Source organism: Melanotaenia boesemani, chromosome 12, assembly GCF_017639745.1.
Source record: "Melanotaenia boesemani isolate fMelBoe1 chromosome 12, fMelBoe1.pri, whole genome shotgun sequence".
NCBI lineage: Eukaryota > Metazoa > Chordata > Actinopteri > Atheriniformes > Melanotaeniidae > Melanotaenia > Melanotaenia boesemani.
The window spans coordinates 2,933,712-2,951,894 of NC_055693.1; the positions used below are offsets into that span (position 1 = coordinate 2,933,712).

The following is an 18,183-nucleotide window of genomic DNA, read 5'->3' on the forward strand; positions in this document are numbered from 1 at the left end:
GGATGGATGGAAGCCAGAAGCAGAGCTTTGAATCTGATGCGCTGCAACTGGAAGCCAGTGGAGAGCGATTAGCAGCGGAGTGACATGAGCTCTTTTGGGCTGGTTGAAGACCAGACGTGCTGCTGCGTTCTGGATCATCTGCAGAGGTTTAACTGAGCATGCAGGCAGGCCAGCCAGTAAGGAGTTGCAGTAGTTAATGCGTGAAATGACCAGAGCCTGGACCAGGAGCTGGGTCGTGTGTTCAGTCAGGTAGGGTCTGATCCTCCTGATATTGTAGAGAACAAATCAATGACCCAGCATGCAGGTTAGACTGTGGGAGGAATCCAAAGTAACTCTTATAAAAGTCTTTTTGCTTTCAGTAGGTCCCATAGATCCATCCCGGTGTGTGGCCACCACCAGTGTCTCCACCTGGCAGAACGCTTGACCACAGCCAGGGCAGGCCTGTGGTGATGCTGCGCTGGTAAGACGTTACTGGGCACGCTCCCTCCCAGCTGGATGGGAACGTGAACTATTCTGTCTTTGATGGCACCTATAACATTTGTCCCTACCTCAGCTAAGCGATCACTGGCCCTGGCAACTAACTCTCTTCCCATCCTCCACAGGTGCAAACGGTCCACCTTCAGCTTCAGTGGTGCAGGATCCACGGACCCACCTACTGATATAGATGCCATTGCAGTTCCCAGAGGGGTACCTGATGAAGATGTGTGTGTGTGTATATTTATGTATGTATGTATGACTGTATGTATGTAGCTATGCATGTATATATATGAATATATGTATGTGTATACAGAATGTGTGTGTGTTTGTGTGTGTGTGTGTGTGGATGGAAGGATTTGTTAATGCTTTCCTTCGGTTGGATATTCATCAGATAAGATTGTGTGAAGTGAGCACCGCTGTGATGGACACAGATGAAGACTTATTCTTATCAGAAGTTTACGTCTTTTCCTTTTTGTTCTGAAATCAGATTTTTATTAGTCTTTGCAGCCGCATCAAATAAACATGGTTTTCAACATTTATGACTTAAGTATTTAAATGAGGAGGACAATAAAATAATAATAATAAAAAAAAAGAATAAATGAATTAAAACAAATTCTGGACGTGCAGAAATCTTCTTGGTCAACCAGCGTCTGATGTGACCACGTGTCGGGTCAACCGCTGGGGTGCACTCGGTGTCGGCGGTTCTCCTGGTCCAAACAGGAAGTAGAAGAAAAACAGAGACAAGAAGAAGATGAACATTTTATAATAGTGATGCTAAACTTTAACACGACAGAACGTTTGATGTTTGATTAGAAGTAAATCTGTTAGAGGACAACCTGTCCACCTCAGTGTCCTTCAGTCCAGTTTCTGCTGCTTGGACTGCAAAACCAATCTGTATAAGTATTAAAAATAATCAATAATCTGTTAAATAGAGAAGCAGCTACTGCAGAATGGAAACTGAATTTGTTTTTCAGGTGAGCAAAATGTTGAAATCCAGTTGTTTGTGCTTCAATCAGCATCATTTAACCTGTGAAATGGAACAGAATCTAACTGAAGGATAAATGTGGGCTTCAGGTTATTTTACAGTATCTGTCAGCATAGTGTTGCTTTGTTTTACATTTAGTCTGTTACTGAACCTCAAAAGCAAAACCTGGAAGAAAAATACTATTAAAAAAAAAAAAAAACGTTTTTTAAATTTCTTTTTACTTTTATGTGATTGCAGGCAGAATTAAGCTTCTATGTATTTCATGTTTTTATCAACATAATTTAATAATATACATCTAGTTCTACATTTCAGACCCGAAACACGTTCCAGTAACGGTCGGTTTCTCCTCCCAACACGACATCCTGATATAGAGGAAACCAAGTGATGAGGAGTTTCTGGAGTTATTTCGTCCCATTTTTCCTGCAAACACGTCTTCAGGTGTTCAACAGGACGGGTTTGTGGTTGTTTCAGGTCAGGACTGCAGGCCAGTCCAGCACCCTCCTCCTCAGCCACGCTGCTGTAATGCAGCAGAATGTGGTTCGTTATCACCTCGTTGAAAAATGCATGAAGGTCCCTGGAAAAGATGAAAGAAGCAGAGACCTGATCTGGTCCCATAACGTCTCAGAGCCCTGATCTGGTCCCATAACGTCTCAGAGCCCTGATCTGGTCCCATAACGTCTCAGAGCCCTGATCTGGTCCCATAGCGTCTCAGAGCCCTGATCTGGTCCCATAACGTCTCAGAGCCCTGATCTGGTCCCATAACGTCTCAGAGACCTGATCTGGTCCCATAACGTCTCAGAGCCCTGATCTGGTCTTATAACGTCTCAGAGCCCTGATCTGGTCCCATAACGTCTCAGAACCCTGATCTGGTCCCATAACGTCTCAGAGCCCTGATCTGGTCCTATAACGTCTCAGAGACCTGATCTGGTCCCATAACGTCTCAGAGACCTGATCTGGTCCCATAAAGTCTCAGAGCCCTGATCTGGTCCCATAACGTCTCAGAGACCTGATCTGGTCCCATAGCGTCTCAGAGCCCTGATCTGGTCCCATAACGTCTCAGAGCCCTGATCTGGTCCCGTAACGTCTCAGAGCCCTGATCTGGTCCCGTAACGTCTCAGAGCCCTGATCTGGTCCCATAACGTCTCAGAGCCCTGATCTGGTCTTATAACGTCTCAGAGCCCTGATCTGGTCCCGTAACGTCTCAGAGCCCTGATCTGGTCCCGTAACGTCTCAGAGCCCTGATCTGGTCCCGTAACGTCTCAGAGCCCTGATCTGGTCCTATAACGTCTCAGAGCCCTGATCTGGTCCCGTAACGTCTCAGAGCCCTGATCTGGTCCCGTAACGTCTCAGAGCCCTGATCTGGTCCCATAGCGTCTCAGAGCCCTGATCTGGTCCCATAACGTCTCAGAGCCCTGATCTGGTCCCGTAACGTCTCAGAGCCCTGATCTGGTCCCATAACGTCTCAGAGCCCTGATCTGGTCTTATAACGTCTCAGAGCCCTGATCTGGTCCCGTAACGTCTCAGAGCCCTGATCTGGTCCCATAACGTCGCAGAGCCCTGATCTGGTCCCGTAACGTCTCAGAGCCCTGATCTGGTCCTATAACGTCTCAGAGCCCTGATCTGGTCCCGTAACGTCTCAGAGCCCTGATCTGGTCCCGTAACGTCTCAGAGCCCTGATCTGGTCCCATAACGTCTCAGAGACCTGATCTGGTCCCATAACGTCTCAGAGCCCTGATCTGGTCCCATAGCGTCTCAGAGCCCTGATCTGGTCCCATAACGTCTCAGAGCCCTGATCTGGTCCCATAACGTCTCAGAGCCCTGATCTGGTCCCATAACGTCTCAGAGACCTGATCTGGTCCCATAGCGTCTCAGAGCCCTGATCTGGTCCCATAACGTCTCAGAGCCCTGATCTGGTCCCATAACGTCTCAGAGCCCTGATCTGGTCCCATAACGTCTCAGAGACCTGATCTGGTCCCATAACGTCTCAGAGCCCTGATCTGGTCCCATAACATCTCAGAGACCTGATCTGGTCCCATAACGTCTCAGAGCCCTGATCTGGTCCCATAACGTCTCAGAGCCCTGATCTGGTCCCATAACATCTCAGAGCCCTGATCTGGTCCCGTACCGACACAGAACCGGGTTTTTGGACTTGGTGCTGACAACAAACAATCTGGATGCTATTTTTGCTCTTCGCTCCACTTCTTCCAACAAAGATCTGGTCGGTCTGACCACAGTCCAGGTTTCCACTGTGTGATGGTCCATCCCAGATGCCTCCGAGTCCAGAGACGTGGACTCTGGAAATCTGGTCCAGGTTAACACGCAGCTTCTTTTCTGCTCAGTAAAGTCTAAAGTGGCATCTGTGAGTCTGGATTGTAGCGCTTGATGAAGGTTTCCATGGTGATCCTGGTTCATGTGGTTCCATCAGCTGGTGCTGATGGTTCTGGATGCAGGTCTGTCTGAGGGATCAGAGCTCACGATGTCCAGCTTAGAATGAAATTCCTTCAGACTGATTGAAAGGTTTAATGATGTTCTGACTGTGGAGGGAGAAATATGGAAGTTGATGGAAACAGACTGATGATACTGTGACGATCTGTGAGAAACACAGCTGTCATTTAATGACTGTTTTAACAGGACACTGTTATTTTAAGGTCAGCCTCTGGGAGTGAACACAGTTGTAAAAACACATCAAAGGACCTTATTATCCTCCTGCTGTGGTGGGTCAACGTGAAACCTGACTCTGGAGTCCTGCACCAGTGGATGAGGCAACTGTTCCCAGGGGGGATGGGGGTCTATAAAGAAGCCTCCTGGACTGGAAGCCAGTTTTCAACATTGTCGACTGGCCTGTGTTTATCGTGTCTTCTGGCTGTGTTGTGAACCAGCTGTGCCTCTTCATCGATCTGAGTGTCTGTCGTTTATCGAGAAATTCTTTCTTTGTGAAACCTTGTTTCTAAACTGTTCAATGATTTTCTTTTATTTGGAGACAAACTAGCCTCTGAATATCGTTGATCCTCACTGACTCCCACGGATGCTGCTTTTGGACCAAACATCGTTACAGTCACCTTTTTGTAATTACATCAACCTTCATGTTTCCACGCTCCCAGCTATTTCTGAAAGGTGTTAAAGGCTCTAAAATGTAAAAATTGATGCATATTAACAATGAAGCTGGGAAACAGAACATGTAAAATCTATCTAAATGACACCAACAGGGGCCTAAGAAGCTGCTCTGATAAGTCTGCATGACTGAAGGAGCTCAGTGGTCAGCTGTAACTCATTCCTGCGTCATCCTGAAACATGCTTATTCTGCAGCGGTGGTTACCAGCACGTTGATCCACTGGGACTCGGTGTAGATGTACAAAGCTCCTCGGTCCATACGAAGCACCATCACATTCTCCGCCCGCAGCCGTCTCATCTCCTTCTCTCCGTCTGCTACAAAGACCTGCAGAGTGACAGAAAACAACCTGATTCACAATGTCAGCACCTGAAACACTTAGACCACCAGCCAGAGAAGCAGCATGTTTAGCATCTTTAAGATGCAGCACAGTATAAATCCAGAACATAAATAAGTCTCTTTAATGTCAGTGGAAATAAAACACATCTGCTGGCTGTTAAAACATTGTTAACCTTTAAAACTCTAAACTATTTTTGGTCCTCCCGTCTTTTTTTCTTTAATCTAAAACTGCCTGCTGAAGCTGAATCCTTTTAATTCAATTTAACATGCAGACATGATGTTTCCAGCCTCAGCTGCCAGATTCTGAGGCCAAAATGATGTAAAATGAATGTATGAATAGATGTAGCAGCATAAAGGTCGACCAGAAGAAGAAAGCAGAATTTATTACTAACAGAACTTTGTAGAAATAACACACAGACCAACAGTGACCAAACCTTTTCTCATCTCATCGTTCTCTCAATTCTTGGCTTTCAGGAGAAAAAATATTGTTATTGAAACAAACACACGACAGAAACTATTTCCATGTTTCCACTTTTTCCTCATTTCCATCATGTCCAGGTCTCTTAGCAACATTGTAATGAAAGTTTAGTGATAAATGCCTGGAAAACGTTCGTAGCTCACCTAAAAAGTAGCTTTACACACTACCGCCCCTGAGACACTGGTGATGGTAGAGGTTTCAGCTCTTGGGGGGTCCAGAGTTTCAGCAGTTTCCCTTCATCTATAAATCACAGTATTGATGTGTTTGTGTGCAGCACTTACCGTGTGGACTCGATCCAACGGTTTCTGTGAGGTCTGAACCTGCGAGCAGCTGCAGGTGGCTGACGGTCCTGGACCTCCGGCATCTCCCCGCAGACCTGGCAGGACGTACACTGAAACAACAGTAACAGCTGAGTTTCCTCTGACAGAATTCCTGCTTCTCCTCCTAACTTCAGGCTTTTTTTGTTATAAAAAAATCTGCCAGGACATAAAGCTTTGGGACAACTGAAGCTCTATGGCTTGATGAGCATGTTTCTTCCAGGTCAAAAACTCTTCAACTAAGAGATAACCAGTCATTATTTGGTCCAACTCAGAAGGAAACAGATTAAAGCTGCTGTTATTCATTTCAGTGCTGCTGTTTCCTTTGTAATTAGAATTAATTTATCTTTTTACCTGTAAACTGTTGTTTTTACAACAACAGTTTCATTTGTAAAAACTCCTAAAACAAACTACTGGTAGTTAAATCCTTTCTCCATGCTCTAAGGGTCAAACTTACCAATCCCGTCAAGGCAACTACCTCCCAGAGGACAAACCTGTAAGCTACAACATGGATGGATGCCATTACACTGTATGCTCCAGATGCTCATGGATAATCAGCTTTCTGTGATTATTAGGGAAGTTTATATTTATCCAAAACCAAGTTTGTGCATCTTCCTGCAGAAAGTGCACATTTTTAGCCAAAACTTCCTGCAGTGTTGCAGAGAACGCACAGCTGTGTCCACACTTTTACCTCCGAAGCTTTGCAGCCTCATTGAAAATTAGCATGTGCACCCAGATGTTGTGTTTCCATCAATGCTGATCTGAACTGGAGCTGATAAATATCAATAAATAAAGTTATTTGGTGCAAGGTGAACACCAATTACACTAAAAAGCAAGAAGTTGGTAAGTTTATGACCCCTGTAGACGGCCCCGCAGAGAATTATCTTGTTGGTTTTTCCCATCTTGTAAAACTAGAGCTGTAACTGCCAGCTGGTCGATAAGTCTTCCTGCTGTCACAAACCTTGCCCAGGAAGTCCTGGTTCTCCTGTCAGACCAGGTAGTCCTGCTGGACCAGGATGCCCCTGCAGCCCGGTGTATCCACGAGATCCCTTCAAACCCTGCAGACAATCACACAATGACGGAGTCCTTGAATCACTGGCTGATGAAACGTGTCTGGTTTCCAGGCAGACTGTAATACAGACCTCTAAACTGGGTTATTTTTCTGTCTTTGGGCCTGAACCAAAACCATCAAACTACCAACTGTACTTTGTGACGAAGAAGCAAACATTTGTTTTCCTGTGAGCATAAACTGAGGCTTAACAGAGGCACTGGGAAGGTGGCCGTCATAAAAACAAGATCACAAGATATCAAAACATGTTGAGTGATTTAATGGTTAAATGATGAGTGTTCCTACAGAAGGAGCTAGTTTATGTACATGCACATTTATACCACATTTCCTCTGTCTCCTGGCTCTCCTCTGGGTCCTTGCTCCCCTCTTCGCCCTGGATCACCTGTCAGACCCAGATCGCCCTGAAAAACCACAGAACCACCCTCACAGCTTCTGCACATCCACAGTTTTTTAACTTTCAGTTCATCAGCTGGTATTTTACCTTTGCTGACATCCCGGGAATGCCACGCTCCCCCTGCAGACACAAACATCCTGATCAATGCCAACAGTCTAAAAGTAAAACAAAAAGAAGTGATTCATTCCTCACCTTCTCCCCACTGGGGCCTCGGTTTCCTTTCACACCTTTATCACCCTGATGGAAAACAGAAATGAGCTCAGAAACTAGCAGCAGAAGAAAAGTTGATCTTAAAAAACAAAGAGGAAGCAAACTGCTACCCACCCGGGATCCTTTATGTCCCTTACTGCCCTGCAAACACACACATGCTGAATTGTAAGAAAAACTTTTTAACCTCATTGACTGGAGATCTTCTCTGTAGATAATGGGTTAGTTTTTTTTAAAAACTAGGATAAAACAAAGAGGTCTGTCTTTGTTAGAGACATGCATAAATAATAAATACACCACATTAGCTTAAAGTTTGTGTAAATGACAGCAGACATGTGATGGCTAACAAACAGCAGCAGTGAGACTGAACTAGTTAAACCAGGTTGTATATGATGCAGAAATCTGTTTCCATATTCATGATGAGTATAAAAGATGATACTGGATGCAGCAGGAATTCCCACTTCGAGAAACCTTTAACATTCCCGGAGTTCCGATGTCTCCGTACAGACCTCTCCAGCCCCCGTCTCCCTTCTCTCCCTGCAGACACATCAACTCACGTCACTTTTATTTGACATCTTATATTCACACCATTAAAGTCTCCAGATTAATCAGAACAAGGACTGAAAACTAAAGTGATCAAACCTTTTAAATCAAGGCTGAATATGTTCAAATCTGACAGGATGTTTCTTCTTTTCAGGCTGTTTTTATGGCAAAGAAGTTGCTTGTTCGCACCGTATTAAAGCATGTTTGTTATTTTTCATCACAATATTTAGCTCGACATGCATACAAGCATGCTCTGGACCATATTTCTGTTCTTTTTACCTACTCACAAATTAAACTGGTCTGCAGCCTGATATGCTTCAAAGAGTAGATAGGTAGGCTGGAGACAGTCTGTTACCTTTTGGCCGGGTTGTCCCAGGGCTCCCTGTGGTCCTGGTTCTCCTTCTGGACCTGTCGCACCAGGTTGTCCCTAAAATACACAACTTTAGTTTATTTTATATAACCCTTTCCTGCTTGAACGTGAAGTGTGACATGAACACCAGGACACACTTTTCTCCAGTCAGTCCTAAAAACCTGGATGAGATCCTTGTCCATCTGAAAACCACCACTTGCTGTCTTGATGTCCTGCCAACTGAGTTTTTAAGTATGTTTCAGGATGCATGGTCTTAGATATCTTCCAGAATGTAAACACGTCTCTGCTTTCAGGCGTCTTCCCTCAGACCCTAAAAACAGCCGTCATCAAGCCACTACTGAAAAAGAAAAACTTAGACTCGTCCCTCATGAGCAGCTACAGACTGATATCAAACCTCCCCTTTCTTAGTCAGATTCTTCGGCCACACCACAGCACTGAGATGCTCTAGTTCAGGTCTTTAATGACTTTCGCCTGAGCACAGATAGCGGGAACATTTCAGTCCTGGTACTGCTGGATCTCAGTGCTGCTTTTGACACGGTCGACCAGAACATCTCACTAGATCGGCCGGAAAACTGGGTCGGACTTTCTGCCACTGTAATTAATTGGTTTAAGTCCTATTTAAAAAACAGGGACTACTTTGTGTCTATAAGTAACTATAAATCTGACCGAATGAAAATAACCTGTGGAGTTCCCCAAGGCTCCATCCTGGAGCCACTGCTGTTCAACATCTACATGCTGCCACTCGCTCACATTATGAAAAACAACTAAACATGTTACCACAGTTATGCTGATGACACACACATCTACATAACCATCTCACCAAGAGACTACAGTCCGATCCAGACTCTGATCAACTGCGTGGATCAAATTAAAGACTGTATGTGCCAGAACTGCCTTCAGTTAATTGAAGACTAAACTTAAATAATAGTTTTTGGAGCCAAAGAAGAAAGATTAAAAGTCAGTTCTCAGCTTCAAACAGCCAAGTTCAAAACTACCAACCAAGCCAGAAACCTGGGAACAGCTCTGAACTCAGACCTGGATTTTAGCAGTTATATTAAGACAGCTGTGAAGTCGGCCTGTTATCACTTAAAGAACATCTGGAGGATTAAAGGACTGATGACTCAGCAGGATTTAGAAAAACTGGTCCATGCATTTATCTTTAGTAGACTGGACTACTGTAATGCTGTCCTCACAGGTCTCCCTAAAAAGTCCATCAGACACCTTGCAGGTAGTCCAGAATGCTGCTGCTCCAGTCCTCACTAAGACCAGTAAAGTAGATCCTAGAACTCCAGTCCTCACTAAGACCAGGAAAGTAGATCCTAGAACTCCAGTCCTCACTAAGACCAGGAAAGTAGATCCTAGAACTCCAGTCCTCACTAAGACCAGGAAAGTAGATCCTAGAACTCCAGTCCTCACTAAGACCAGGAAAGTAGATCCTAGAACTCCAGTCCTCACTAAGACCAGGAAAGTAGATCCTAGAACTCCAGTCCTCACTAAGACCAGGAAAGTAGATCCTAGGACTCCAGTCCTCACTAAGACCAGGAAAGTAGAGCCTAGAACTCCAGTCTTCAATAAGACCAGGAAAGTAGATCCTAGAACTCCAGTCCTCAGATCTTTACACTGGCTTCCTGTCTGGCAAAGGACTGACTTCAAAATCCTGCTGTTAGTTTACAAAGACCTGAATGGTTTAGGACCAGAATCCATTCAGGATCTTCTAGTTGGTTATGAACCAACCACATCCCTCAGGTTATCTGAGTCAGGTCTACTTTCTGTTCCCAGAGTCAGAACTAAACGTGGACAAACTCCCAGAAAACTGCAGGTCTGCTGACTCAGCAGTTTTACATCAGGGTTAAAAACTTTTATCAAAACAACTGTTAATTCCCCACACTGGAACTTTATTTCTTGGATTTTATCTATTTACTTTTTTCTTTTATGCCTTTTAAAGTTTGTTTACACTTGTTATTGCTTCCTGCACCTCGCTGTGATGCTTTGAATTATCTTTTACATGAAATGTACTGCATAAATAAATTTGCCTTGTCTTGAAACTCATGCCCTGAGGGTGTCATTTGTTTTTACCTCGGCTCCTCTAGCTCCTCTGCAGCCCTGGAAACACAAAGATGAAGAGCACTGTGTTGTATGGTGACTAAAAAACTGTTAAGATGCAAAAAAGAAAAAAAAACATCTTTGGGCAGGACTTATAAACTGATCTTTAACATTTTTTGTGTGTTATTTGACAGGGAAATTGCACAATCACAAAATTGTACCAGAGTTAGCTAAGAGCTAATTTACAGCTGCAGTCCCTGAGTGGGTAAACAAACATGAATACAGAATAAAAGTAGGACAATACATAAAAGAAGTTACAGATAATTTATAAATGAAATACAGATAAGACATGGATGGATCCTATGGTCTGGATGGATGAATGTATATATATATATATATATAGATAGATAGATAGATAGATAGATAGATAGATAGATAGATAGATAGATAGATAGATAGATAGATAGATAGATAGATAGATAGATAGATAGATAGATAGATAGATAGATAGATAGATAGATAGATAGATAGATAGATCACTGACCTCATTAAACCACACAGTACATCAAAGAAATATTTTTGGATGCAAAAGTTGAGGCCTACTAAGCATTTTTTTCAATTTTTGTCTAGGATGTATGTTTTGAAATGTTGGATAGCAGATTTTGATGGCTCCCGTTTATTCACTTTTTCAGCTCCCAGCACACTAGTTCCATGTGTACGAAATGTCCAAATGATAAAAAACTAAAGTAGAAACACCTCAACTTCTCTCTGCATGGACGTGGTCAGTTCTAATAATCACACAGGCTAGGGGACCCCAAGTTGGAAACCACTGACCCAGTTTCCACCAGCAGGTTTGGGTCGGAATGGGACATCTGGTTTGGTAAATCTTGATCTCTGTTGTGTTTCCACAGCCAGACGTACCGTTACCCTGTACGCGGCGTATCAGCCAGACAGTGATACACAGCTACGTAATGATGCCTTCCTTGAATCATAACAAAGAAGAACGCAACCCAGACACAAGGAGGAGAGTGGTGGACATCCAATAGGTTGTGTTAGTTCTTCTTGGCATGTGGCTTTAAAGACACATTACAGAACTTTTGCTGTTTTCTCAGAGACGCCTCCTATCGAGGGCTAATCCAGCCTCCATCTTGCATCCTACTTGTACTGTGGGATCTCTCTACCCAGTAAACAACAGTCTTATCTCGACTCTTGTCTAATCTCTTACTCTCTTTCTCTCTTTCTTTTCCTCTGACGATGCATTCTTGCATTTCTTGCTGAATCAGCCATGGTGCACGTTCGAAACGGCAGGTGTGTTTTTATCCGCCTGCTATCGTGCAACAAGGTGCATTAAAGGCACATTTATGCTCCCTTATGTGTGTAAATAGCGAAATCCGTTTCAAATGTTGTCATACATCGTCATCCTCATACTTCTATCCCTCTTTTGTGTTGCGATGGTTGTCAATTCTTCCACTAGGGGGCACTGCTGAGTTTAGAGTTCACGCCTGTGAGCCGATGTCTGTTTCAGACAATGGTAACGTGCCGTTATGAAGTTGTTTCCAATCACCCAACACACTCTAAACATTCCGTCTTTATTCAAAAGCTTGCGCAATTTCTACAGTTGTTGTCCTCTTCTTCATTCTTCTTCTGCTTTTATGTTCCCTTCCCAATTCTGTCCTTCTTCTTCTCTGGTTTGTTTTTGTCGTTGGTTGCATGTCAGCTACTCTGCTCAGCGCTGCCCCTGCGATTTCCGGTGGTATTGCTCCATCTTCTGCGTGAATCGATGGATCGCTAAGCTCCGTGAAAAGGGACCAAGTTAGAAGACGGAAACTGCCCGTCCATCTTTGTATCCGTCTTCTGCATCGAGCATAAGTGGGCCTCAAGCGAAACTCGGCTGCAACATCACAACACAGCATCCCAGAAGAAAAGGTGTGAAGTTTGGTTTCTCAGCCTCGGGACGCCACTGGGCAACTCCTGCTCCAGAAACACACATGATAGATGTCACGGTTGGCTGTAGCACAGGAGGAAGAGCAGTTCAAAGTTCGATTCCTGGTTTCCCTTGAATCTATGTCAATGGGTGCTTGGGAAAGACACTGAACCCCAGTAGTACAAGTGCAGTATGAGTGTGTGCATGAATGGTCACTTTATATATGCTGTGTGAATTTCTTTAAGTGGTCAAGATAACTAGAAGAGCGCTATATAAGTACAACGTCCATTTACCATCAAACAAGTCTGGAACACAGAGTTTAATGGTCAGAAAATTATGCAGCCTTTCTTTAAACAACAAAAAATCCACCATATATTAAAACATGGAGCTGTTCCTGCTTTGTTCTTAGTAGCACAGCAAGTCATGACTTTTTTGACCAGTCAACAGATTGCAGTGTGTCAAGCTCCACCCTTTTAGTCCGACTGGCAACATTGGGACCCCAACGGAAGCGTACCAAAAAGTGGGACAGTTGGATCGGATATTCTGGTACGCTTCCCTGTTTTTCACTCTGGAAATGCAAAAGAAAAAAGAAAAACAAAAAAGAAAGAAAGCATTTCAACCTGAACTGAACCAAACCCAACCCATTGGTGGAAACGAGGCTTTAGATGACTTAAAGGACCTGCTACTGATGGCCGAAAATCCGTTTCCACTGAGCGGCTCGGTTCGGGCTGATACATTTCGGAAGGTTTAGGATGGTCCAGCCAATTCCGGTGAGCGTTCCCAGCAGCTTGTTTTTGTTCTGCTTGGCTTTTGGCCAGTAGCTTTTACCCTTACTGTACCGCACTTTTTTCCTATGGACCTTCAACTAAAGTTGGCCCAGAAATGGTGCTGTTTAGTTCAGTTGTATGGGACCCTTTTATAATGGAAACACAAAAACCAGCATACCCGACCGTACCTGCCTGAACCGAACCCCTCAGTGGAAACAGGACTTTAGTCTCTGATACCTCCGCAGACATTCAGAGGTCCAGCGGAGTCCATGTCTCAACAGGTCGGGGTTGTTTTTGCTACAGAAGGAGAACCGGGACCTTCTAAGATGGTCATAATTATATGTCTGATTGGTGTGTAAACACGAGGACTTATCGCACCTTTTCTCCTTTAGGTCCTGTGATGTCTTCAGTGATGTCAACCTGCAACGTCAAAGCAACGTAAACACCAATTTTTTAACATTAGAAATGCTGTCATAACACAGAAAAGCGCATTTTTGAAACTCAGAGAACTCATCACCATCAGTTCTGCCTTGCGTTTGATTGGAGGAAACAAAGGAGGAGGAAGAGGAGGGGGGATGAAGACTTCACATCTCCGAGCCGACCACTTGCTGCCTCTGCTCGAGGGAAATCCTGTACAAATACAACAGCTTGTGTTTGGTACTGAGATGTTACTCTGCATCCTGCTACACATTTGCCTTCCTCCACTTTTCTTGTGGAAGAACGGAGGAAGACAAATGTCTTGTCGACTCAGCGAGAATGTCAGGATGAAGGTCGTTATCGGTGATACATGATGCAAGAAGCAGAAAACAGATCAGTTCAGACTGAAAACATGTAGAAATGAAGAGTAGCTTCTCCTGTCTGTCAAGAGGTTAGAACCACTGAACCAGAACCAGTTTCGACTGGACGACGCCTCACTTCACCAGTTTTCTGGATACTGAGGAGGTTAACTCATCTTCATCATGTGGAACATCCAGTGGTGCATGAAAACTAAGCTAATTAGCTCTTATATTAGCACAGCTAAGACAGTGGGCGTCCTCATTTTTTAACAAAAGCCTTGTTTCCACAGCAGGAACTTTTCTCAGCTTCTAAACTGCTGATGACACAACAGAGAACTTGTACTGATAAAAAGTTGGTTTGATCCGTATAAACGATCATTAAAACTTAGGATTTGAAAACAATCTGATTTGTGTCGTTCAGACTGTAACAGAAAGATCCGATATGGGTCTCATATGAACACAAAAGCCGGATTTGAGTGACTTCTGGCTGCAGTGTGAACATCTGGAAGAAAAGCCGACCAGCTGCTGGAGCTGAATGTAGGACACACAGAAACTAATTCTAACATGAAGCAGGTCCGACCGTCTTACCAGCAAACAACACAGCGTAAATAAATAAATAAAAATTCCTGAACAAGTTGGTGGATGAGCTGAAAATAACACGAAATTTGACTATTACGTCACCGTGTCTGAACCAGAAATCGGATGATAGACGGGAAAATGTGGACCAGGGATTTTCAGACATGTTACAGAAGTGCACGTAGGTGCGTCAGATCTGAATATTACAGATGTCTGGTTACTCCCAGTTATGGGATTTTGATGTTCGGGAGTCTTGTTTGTACTCACTGGATGTGATGGAGGAGGCTGCCGGTTGGAGGCCACTGAGCAAGGCAATCCATCCCAGAACCAGCTGAGACAGCATCTCTTCTTCACCTGCAACAACAACGCATGTCTGTACTCATCATCAGTAACAGTCATTTTTACTTCGCTCTGAAGTTAAAGCTGATTAAATCTGAAGTATGATGTTTTTATTTTGACATGGACCCCCGCCCGTGTTTGGTTTTATGTTTTCATCAGCTGCTTCTCACCATGAATGATGCATCCTGGCTGACTCCTTTCCTGTGATGAAACCAAAGTTAAGCTAATTACCAACATATAGCCTCACTTTTTTGTCTTTTCTGAGTAAGGACGGATCATCTACAGTGTAGATTCTACACTGTGGAGTTTCTCAGACACGTCTCAGTAATGAAAAAACACGTAAGCGAATCCACCTCAACTCATCTCTGTGTGCACTGCCAAAGCCTCGGGAACCCCCTGTGCTCTTTGGGGACCCCAGGTTGGGAACCACTGCTCTAAAGAACATTAGTGTTATTTGGAAATTAAGAAAAATATTGTCAGCAGTTTACAGGAAAAGAGGAAACTCTGTTTAGTTGAGCAACCCTTGCACCTAGAAAAGACCAAACCTGAGAAAATGGATCGTTTTGTAGAGGTCTCTTACTTTTCTGGAGGTGCATATTAATTTTGTCCACAAGAAGAATTTAATATCAAAACCAACCCTAAATGCTGCAGCTGAGAATTTCTGCAGCCTCATCATTTAATAACTGGAAAAAAAAACATTGCATTTAATATTTTAACTTCAAATAATGTTAGTTTATGTTAACACAGGTGTGGTTGGAGGAGCAGCTAGCAGACCCAGATCCTGGTTATAGCGACTCTGGTGTGCAGTGAGGAGCTTCTTCAACTTGGTTCAGTCATCATTTCATAAATCAGCTTTACGTTTCTGGTCTGCCTCTACTTCCAGAAAACACTCAGCAGCATCTGATTAAACTTCAGGTTGAATCCTGGCCGTCTGCAGCAGAGTGAAGATGAGCTCAGACTTCAGATTATGGATTCAAATGTAAAAAACTTTATGCGTTTCTCCTGATACGGCGGATCAGGTATTAAAAATGTTAAAGTTGGATTCAGTCATGTGTTGATAACCAACACTGTAATTAAAGGTACTGTAATCTGATTCTGCTAACCCCGAGGGGATAAAAACTTGAGTTAATGCTGATATTTTCTCGTGCAGACGGGTCTGTGTGGTGCGTCTTACCTCGGTGTCGTTCCCTGTGGAAGTCCTGCAGAGCTGGAGCTCAATCTGCTAAGCTTGCATGCTGAGCCCCACTCATCTCAATAACGAGTGGAAATGCAGCGCAGCTCCTGGCAGCTCTGCAGAAATAATCAGATAATTACTGAAACGCTGAGCCAAAGAGGAGCTAGCTCATCAGAGCTGGCCATGGCGTCGATGGCACCTTCTGCCATACCGGGTTAGATCAGCCTTTCAGCCTAATTCAGACCACACAGTTTACCATTTAACACCTTAATCTATTCACAATTTACTTCAGATCTGCTCAAAACTACCAAACATTCAATCATCTTCAGGTGTACAAACTGAGGACATCAGTGACAGGGAATGAGACTGCCATTTAAAGGATTAAATCCTTAAAATTATTGTGAAAGAAATTGCTGCATATGGTAATCACTCATATACTCATATAATAATCACATGTATATTCAGTTTTCTTTATTAATTTAATATTGTTAATCCATTCACTTTTACGTTTTCATATTGTGTTTTCATTCTACAGAATACTGAAGTTACAGTTTTAATTGTGTGTGTGTGTGTGTGTGTGTGTGAGGTCAGACTGACCACTTTCTTCCCAGAGCCCTGATATGACAGAGTTGAGGCTGGTTTTCCACCTGCTAGATAGCAGTAGTTGTTTGGGATATCAGCTTGTTGTGGTATGTGGGCTTTGTCTAAAACTGGAAGAAAGTGGCGCCACTCAGTCTTCTATTCCTCATTTATTATTTTACTGTTTGACCTTCAGCTGGAGACCAGCAGAATAAAACTTATTTTATCTGATGAATCCCGAGTCTCTCCTGACTTCATGTGAGTCGGGACGACCCCTCTCATTACTTGCAAGTAATTCTTTATTCAATACTTCTCCTGTGAATAAACCTTATTTACTTTTACTCATTCCAGACTCTTGGTAATTTTTCTACAACATTATTTGAATGTTTGGTAGTTTTGACCCTCAAAGCTATTGAGTTTAGGGCCCCTAAATGGCTAGAAGCCGCCCTGGTACAGACAGCTTATTGTGTACAGAGGTTTAAGAAGATATACCCTGAGCTTTGGCTGTGTCTAAAGGCATCTGGTGTTCCCCAATTCCTAATTCTAAAAAGAAACAATTAAACAGGCAACTTTTGGGGTAAAACTGAAACGGAGAATAAAATGCTTTTAAATTGTTTTGCACAACCTCATAAATCAAACTATAGAGTAAATTTTCTCCATATAAAAATGCTCATGAGTAGCAGGAAAGTCTCTGAACATGTACCTCCTTCCCTGAAATGATGTGACAGTTTCCAGACAAGTCCAGCAGGTTTTCTGGAGCAGTGTTTGTTTTATGGCTCAGATTTTCACAGGGGATGACTGTAAACATGAACTACTACTCTTCAGTTTCGTTGTATTTGTCACATGTTACAATGAAAATAAACGTCTATTCTATTCTACTGATTGCATATTTATCTGGTATCTGATATTCCCCCTGGTGACAAAATGTTTTCCAGTTTTTTTTTTTTAAAGCACTTCAGACCTGCTCAAAACCACCAAACATTCCATCATTTTTAGGATTTTTGCCTTTAAATGTCAGTTTAATAATCTGAATGATTATTCATTTAAAAACACACATGAAACATGATTTTCTAAATGACAGAGAAACAAAGGGTCTCTGGTGGCGATGACTTGGTCTCGGATGTGTCAGACTGGCAGTGTAGCATCGGCCCGTTAGCATCCCAAAGGCATGATGACTAAATATGGCTAAACGAACCAGCTTCAGAGGTGTTTGTTGTTTCTAGGCTCCATACACAGACGGTGTTAGAAGTCTCTGCTATGCAACGCTTATTGGTTGGTCCAGAAGTGAACTTTGTTTCTGTAGGAGAGCTGATAGACGGCCAGTGGGATTTTCACATTTGACTTTAGGAGACTCAACAGATCCTGCAGATCTGTTTTATATGCCAGTAATTAACTTATAATGTATCAAGCTGGTGTCCAGAGACCTTTTTACCTCCCAAACATCTTTTCCACATCACCTGTCTCAGGTATTACACATTAGTAGCAAAACTGTTTTGATTGCATCTTTATTGAAGCATCAGATACTCCCTCTGGTGACCTTCCTGGCCAAAAATGTCACACTGTCAGTCCACCACAGCCTACCTGAGTATTGTTGCTGACCATGTCCATCCCTTTATGACCACAGTGGAGCATCTTCTGATGCTACTTCCAGCAGGATAATGCACCATGTCACAAAGCTCAGATCATCTCCACCTGCTTTCTAGAACATGACGATGAG

General features: G+C 43.3%; 1 protein-coding gene across 1 annotated transcript; it reads right to left on the reverse strand.

The window, feature by feature from the left end:
• Nucleotides 1–1,118: 1,118 nt before the first annotated feature.
• On the reverse strand, nucleotides 1,119–18,079 carry LOC121650827 (acetylcholinesterase collagenic tail peptide-like). Its single transcript, XM_042002580.1, has 16 exons — nucleotides 18,048–18,079; nucleotides 15,888–16,003; nucleotides 14,642–14,728; nucleotides 13,540–13,652; nucleotides 13,401–13,442; nucleotides 10,365–10,391; nucleotides 8,274–8,345; nucleotides 7,847–7,912; nucleotides 7,493–7,519; nucleotides 7,361–7,405; nucleotides 7,256–7,288; nucleotides 7,095–7,175; nucleotides 6,667–6,763; nucleotides 5,670–5,779; nucleotides 4,779–4,898; nucleotides 1,119–1,184 (listed from the first exon to the last, which is right to left on the reverse strand). Exons 3-16 carry the CDS (start codon nucleotides 14,715–14,717, stop codon nucleotides 1,149–1,151), a joined length of 945 nt encoding a protein of 314 aa, XP_041858514.1. The 5' UTR covers nucleotides 14,718–14,728; nucleotides 15,888–16,003; nucleotides 18,048–18,079; the 3' UTR covers nucleotides 1,119–1,148.
• Between the last annotated feature and the right edge of the window lie 104 nt (nucleotides 18,080–18,183).